This window comes from Ceratosolen solmsi, unplaced genomic scaffold, assembly GCF_000503995.2.
Source record: "Ceratosolen solmsi marchali unplaced genomic scaffold, CerSol_1.0 scaffold1, whole genome shotgun sequence".
Lineage (NCBI taxonomy): Eukaryota > Metazoa > Arthropoda > Insecta > Hymenoptera > Agaonidae > Ceratosolen > Ceratosolen solmsi.
The window spans coordinates 13,985,204-13,991,848 of NW_011948415.1; the positions used below are offsets into that span (position 1 = coordinate 13,985,204).

Genomic DNA, 6,645 nt, shown 5'->3' on the forward strand with positions numbered 1-6,645 from the left:
TCTTTTTTTTTCGTAGACACCACTTTATACAGACATTTATATATAACATATATTAGCTACGCTTATAACTCGTGACCACAGCTTAAAAAATCGCAATTTACACGGTTATTGAAAAATGACGTTATATTTGATAAAAATTATTAAAATAATTAATATAATTAAAATAATAAAATTAATAATAATAAAAATAATATATAAAAATAATATATAATAATAATAATAATAATAATAATATATAATAATTATATAAAATTATATAATAATAATAATAATAATAATAATAATAATAAGAGCGATGAACAATCGATTGGCAGACGAAGATATCTCTTTGTAATCTTTGTGGATGGACACAGTCCATAATAAATACACAAGGACGCTCGATCGGACCACACATTCATCAATCACATTGGAATATGGTAATGCACGTACGTACGTCGCTCAATGTACATTCGCTCAAAATCGATTCATCTTTTCATAAATCTTTGCACTTGTCCCAAAATTATTTACAATATATTATTTAAGGCGCTCGTGCTATATACAAAAAGTGATGGGGTTATTAAATATATCGACCGTGGCACGAGCGTGAGGAGTTTGGCGATATAGGGCAAGGGGGGGGGGTGCTCGGGCCATTATTGGGCGAGGGAAAGGAGTGGAGAAGGGGGGGGGGGCAGTGACGAGCTCAACGTCTAGACAATACATTCAAGTCTCTAAAACACATATACTCCGTCTGGCTATTTACAATAATCTCTATGTGATAATGCTATTGTACAAGATTTGGGGGGGGGGGTTAGGTAGAATGAGGAAATCATCGCTCGCCTCTCGTTCTTTTACAAAAGTCGGAGGTTAGAGCTGGATGACCCAGCGACGGAGGAGGCCAGATGCGCAAATGACTTAGTTAAACCAACCCTACGCCTTCTCGCTAATGTCGTTCTTGTACGGCTGGAAGAGCTTGGGCGCCTCAATTTTCGTGCTCTTGGCGATGAGATTCGTCTGGCCAGTGGGACTAATGGCCGTAGAGTACCCGGCAAGTACTCCGCTTTTACTTTCGAATGCGCTCTGTATGCTGTGCAGATGGGAGGGCTGAAGTCCCGCGGCCGCGAGCGCCAGGCCCGTCGGCAACTTCAAGGACGCCATCTTCTCGTAACGCGACTCCTGCTGCTGTAGCCCACCGTTGTTATTGTTATTGCTCGTATTATTATTATTATTTATACTGGTATTGTTGTTGTTGTTGTTGTTGTTGTTGTTGCTGCTGTTGTTGTTATTGTTGCTGCAGTTGCCATTGTTATTACTGGTGCTGCTGTTACTACCGACACCGGCGCCGGCGACGCCGTTGTTACTGTTATTGTTAGTGGTTGTGCAGTCGCAGTCACTGGATGAGGCGTCGGAATGCGCGGGGCTGAGCTGTGGTAGCATGGATCCTGGCCTGTAGTGTACCGGTGTCGCGGCACCGCTCACCGGGAGTTGTGCCGCGCCCCCGTAACCCGCGGGGGCACTCGGAACGCCGAGTCCCGAAAGATGGAGTGATGAGAGCGGTGGAGCGCCATGGTGGGCTCCGGGTAGCACGTGGGGATGAGCAGCGTAGGTGGGCGGGGCCTGAGGGTGGGGTCGGTGAAGGCCGCCAGGGCCCGCGACCCCGGACGAGTGGGTGCCGTAGGGAGAGTAGCGCGCCGCGTAATAGGCCGCGGCGGCGCTGTAACCCGGGCTCAGGTGACCACCCGGTAGAGTCGGACCTGCGTGATAAGCGGCTGGGGGCAGGGAAGCCGAGGCCGCTGCCAGGATGGCACCAGCGAGTGTTGGATCGGCGTACATGGGATAGGGCCAAACGAAGGCCATACGTTGGCGTTTATCCTTCATGCGTCGGTTTTGGAACCAAACCTGGAAACAATAATTGAATTACCGGTTAATTAATTTTTTTTCTTTTCATTTTTTTGTTTTTTTTTTACTTGTTTTTTTTTTGTTTTTTGTTTTTATAATCATATGCGCATACTTGAAATTGTGTTCTGACGTGTTACGCACCCCTCCCAGTCCCTCGAAATTTATCTAAAACTATCCCTCTTCCGCGCTACTACATCCCGTCCACATCACCCGTCCAAAATATTCAAAATCTCGTTTCCGCATCTTTGTTCGTTCCCCGTTTTCCATTACTTTCAATCCCTCGTCCTTCCTTTTTAATTTACCGCTGGTGCTAAACAGACCGAGCCGGCTCCTTCTCCCACTCCTAAGTGTGCATTCCTTTAGACATAAAAGTGCGCGCAATATCAATGTCAGTGGTACGTTAATGTTTATCCGAATGAGAATCGACCCACAAACGAGCCTACACTCCTGCCTGACTTTTGAAGACCTTGAGGTATCCCGGAAAGTCGAAATTACAAGTAACATAATGTCCTTTTGGTCAGCTCGACGACGTTGAGGATAGATGCGCGCGGCCGATTGGAGTGGGAAGCGACGGCAAAAATCAAAGGCTGCTTCGAAGAAGAAAGAAAGCGAGGTATTGGCAGCTCATCTCAAGGCTCTAGCGAAGGCGTTGCCAAGGTGCTGCTGTTTGTCCTCGGTGATCGACTGTTTGCCCACGGCAAACAAAGAACAGTGAACGAATGGTGGGGCGGGAGTGCTTGCGGGAGGGCGGGCGGTCCGATGGACAGCGGGAAAAAAAAAAAATGGGAAACTGCAGCGGGACTCTCGTCGGCAGACTATAATCGCCCGATCAAACATGGCAGTCCCTCGACTGACACAGCGAGCCTTTGGCACGACAATACTGGATCCGACTGACCGTGTCCTTTGGCGTACCTTAATAACCCTAATGGCTCGATTTGGGTGCCCGCGACTTTACAAAGCCCCGAATTACTTGCATTGGGCAGATACTTGCCTGGACGAATCTTACACGAGGTCGCATTGTTCTCAATTTTTTCAAGGAGTTTAGGAAAAGTTAACGTGGACGAGAATTTTGCGTCGATTGCGTGATTCCTGAAGCTGTAAAATACGGTAGAAGGAAGAAGCCGTAAAATGAAGCGAGGATTTGACTGCCTCGAAAACATTCCTTTAACGACGACAAAAGAACGAACGAATCGCGGAGATTTGGCACTGATCGTCGAATGGCTATCTGTTTATTTACAATTTCCTGAGTTTTTCCGAATGAAAAGAGTCTCTCCTACCCCACCCCTTCCCTCCCCACAAACCCATTGCATCGCTATTTGTGCTCTGATAGGCACGTGTGAATATTAAAGAATAATTACCTTGATTGTGGATTCTGGGAGGTTGAGTTGCTCGGACAGTTCGACTCTTCGGTGTTTCGATACGTAATTCTCCCTTACGAATTCCTTTTCGAGTCTATTCAGCTGATCCCTGGTGAAAGCTGTCCTGTATCTACGTATATTTGGGTCCATCGACTGCAATTGCGACTGCGATGGCATGGCTGAAAGGAGGAGAGAGAGACACACTGACGTTAGACAGGAGCCTTGTCACGCAAAAAAAAGTGAGGGGCGAGGGTGGCGGTGACCGGTCGGGGATAGTGTCACGGATTCGTCAGATTTCGCGATAATGATCATGACCTTTCGCGAATTTATTCGCTGACCGGGCGACAGCGAGCCTCGGTGCCGTTCGGGTTGGGCCGGGCTTTCCGGCGGAAGCGCAGACCACGGGCCCTTCGCCGACCCAATAACGAGATCGGGGCGTCGGGCGACCCGCGGTGCGGTCAGTCCACGGTCGAGTCGTCGACGTGTCGCGGCGCACCTTTGAGCGAGAAGCCCCGGGGCGACCGCAAAAAAGAGTCCACGTCGTCGCCGGGACGATCAAAGGCCCCGTCGACAAGGGCGCGCGCAAAATAGACGTGGCCTCAATGGGACCCCCCAAGTACGCACATCGATTGTCCAAAGGCGTAACTAACGTACGCAAGCGCAAACAGACGCAGACGCACACGTACACACACACACACACACACACACCAATCCCACCCCCCGTAGGTAAGGCCGTAAAGTTTCGACTTTTAGCGGCGTAAACAAACGCGGAGAGCGCTTTTCGAGCTCAACGACAAAGCTCCCTCTCATCCGCTTTGGACCGCGCGCGCGCGCACGTCCCCCCTCCCCCTCCCCCGCCACAACACCGACACTCTTCTCCTGAGGACTGGATTTTTCGCGCATCATCCCACTACTCCGGTAGTCCATCGATAAACCAGAGATTTTTTTTCTTTTCACTACTTTTTTCTTTAATTTATTTATTTTATTATTCTTTTTTTTTTTACAGCGTTAGAGGATATGGATCAGCGCGCATAAACGTTAATTGCTCGACCTAATATCCGTAAAGACATGGATAGAAACGCAAGATGAAAGGAAGAAGATAGTACCAGCCCACCCGAGAACCCGAGCAATAAAAATCCCCATGCGCTTTCCCGGAATCATGGCTGAGGTTATAAAATAATTACCACAATAAACTCGGAGCCGTTCTCGGAAGGATTGCAACGTAAAGTCCAACCTCTTGGTTAGATGCATCGCGTGTATTGTTGTTGTTGTTGTACGATTAGCCGACCGGGACGAGGGCATAATGGATGGGTGCGCAAGGTGCATTAACGCCTGGAGGACATTACCGAAGATGATATCGAGGATGATACAACCGACTCGCGTACGGACATGGTGGAGATAAGAAAGTCCGGTGAAATTGATTTGGCTAATGTGTCAAATTTCGGGTTAATGACAATGGCGGTCGCGTAACGAACGTTAAATCGGGATGCAAGAAAACAAAAAGTGTAAATGAGAGGCGGCGGTACGTTATTAATGGCAATCGAAATACGAAATGAGAAATGAGCGAAAGTGACGGATCTTTTCAACTTACCTTTCTCTGGAGTCTTGGGCATGTTACCGGACTGTGGACTGTGGGGCGGACTCAATTGATAGTGGGGCATGACATCGACGACGATGGGTTTCTCGTCCCTTTGGTCCATCTGCTGCTCGTCGAAGGTTCGGTGAAATCCAGGCATCGCGCGAAACTTGCTTACGGCGATTGCGCACAACAACAACCGATTCTTTTTACAATGTCACTTCACAACGAATCGATCGTCCGTCCGACCTGACCGCCGACTCCTAGCACGTAAGTGAATACGTACGGCGAGAGCGGATCGACGAGGTCGTCGGCACTCCTGGTGCGAAGGGAATAGGAGATCGAGCGACAAACGGGAATGATTCTCGGTACCTCACTACCGTAGGACTGAGTCGTGCCCGGGGATGGCGTCGCTATTTATAGAGGGGGGAGCGATGGGAGCGGGTGGTCTTTGACACGGGACGCGGGCGCCGATTGGCCGTTCCGACGAAGGACGGGCAGTTCATTGGATCTCCCACGGCACCCCGACCACGCCCATTGCCAGGGGAGAACTTTGTCGGAGCTGCCGCGCCGAGGGCAGCCGTTGCACCGACGGCCTTCACCAAGGGCGCGAGACTATACACGCACACGCGAATCCGCGCACACGTACGCGAGCCAATGGTAAGTTGTCTATGGATTATTTGCCGACTAGAAATTATCTCTAATAATTCCGCCGTATAAAATCGTTATGATTTTCTTTTACTCCTCCACTGTCTCTCTCTCTCTCTCTCTCTCTCTCTTTCTTTCTCTCTACCTACCTACCTTGCTAACTACCTATCTATCTACCTACCTACCTACCTACCTACCTATCTACCTAACTATCTATCTATCTACCTACCTACGTATCTATTTACCTATGTATCTCCCTCCCAAACTCCCGCCATCCCTCCCCTAAATCCTCTATCATACTCTCTCTCTCTCTCTCTCTCTCTCTCTCTCTCTCTCTCTTCACCCGCAAATTCTCTACTCTCTTATGGACTCTTCAACTTTCTCTTTCCATGTGCTACCCAAGAGTATTTGACTTTTTCGTCAGTGTTGAGAATAAGTGAACAGGACAGATTACCGTGACGTAACTTTCACTTTGGCTTCGGATGAGTTTATTTTGTATTTGAGAACAGCCGCGGTGAGTATCAATTTAACTCTCGTCCGTCGTCGTAAATTGTCGCATTTTACAATGGCGTAGCATGATATTAATATTACGTTTGAAAAGAAACTTCAGAAAAAAAAAAAAAAAAACCAGCATTGAAAATTGCAAGGAAAATCCATATGGGGCAACGTCGCCTTCATTGTCGGAAGATTCTTTGGAAAAGAGTTCCGTAAGAGAATTCATTCGTAATACATTTAGATGTCCAAACAGAAGATTATGACCATTGTATATTATAAGCTAATATTAAATTCGTCATTTTAGGAAAAACAATTATAATAATGAGATACTTAATCCTGCCAAGTGCTAAATAAACTTGTTGGTTTAATTACTTTCAGAGAAGACATGGATATACCATATTATAATAATGAGACAATGTAATTTATTTAATTCATCGCGTAATAAAGCATAAATTGGCAGATGGAATTAAAGTTTATTATTGTCTTTACAAACATTTTACAATTTCTTCGAAAATTTATATTCCTCTCTCCCTTGGTAAATTATAAGACAATGCAAACTTTATACAATACGTTTCATTATTTTATTAGTTGAGCTCATATACAAATATTGTTTCAAAATAATTGTGCATTTCAATGATTTTTCTATTACCTTTATATTCCAATATTAGAAAGCATATTTATTCCTTGCATTAA

General features: G+C 46.6%; 1 protein-coding gene across 1 annotated transcript; it reads right to left on the reverse strand.

Moving 5' to 3' along the window:
- Positions 1-794: 794 nt before the first annotated feature.
- On the reverse strand, positions 795-5,055 carry eve (segmentation protein even-skipped). The gene is made up of 5 exons (XM_011495572.1): positions 4,825-5,055; positions 3,234-3,412; positions 1,290-1,875; positions 1,248-1,249; positions 795-1,158 (listed from the first exon to the last, which is right to left on the reverse strand). Exons 1-5 carry the CDS (start codon positions 4,967-4,969, stop codon positions 907-909), a joined length of 1,164 nt encoding a protein of 387 aa, XP_011493874.1. The 5' UTR covers positions 4,970-5,055; the 3' UTR covers positions 795-906.
- Positions 5,056-6,645: the final 1,590 nt, after the last annotated feature.

Coding starts and splice junctions, on each gene's coding strand:
- eve (XM_011495572.1), bottom strand. CDS start 4,969: ATGCCTGGATTTCACCGAACCTTCGACGAGCAGCAGATGGACCAAAGG. Junction 3,413..4,824: donor GCCCAAGACTCCAGAGAAAG/GTAAGTTGAAAA, acceptor TCCTCCTTTCAG/CCATGCCATCGCAGTCGCAA. Junction 1,876..3,233: donor TCCCAGAATCCACAATCAAG/GTAATTATTCTT, acceptor TATTGTTTCCAG/GTTTGGTTCCAAAACCGACG.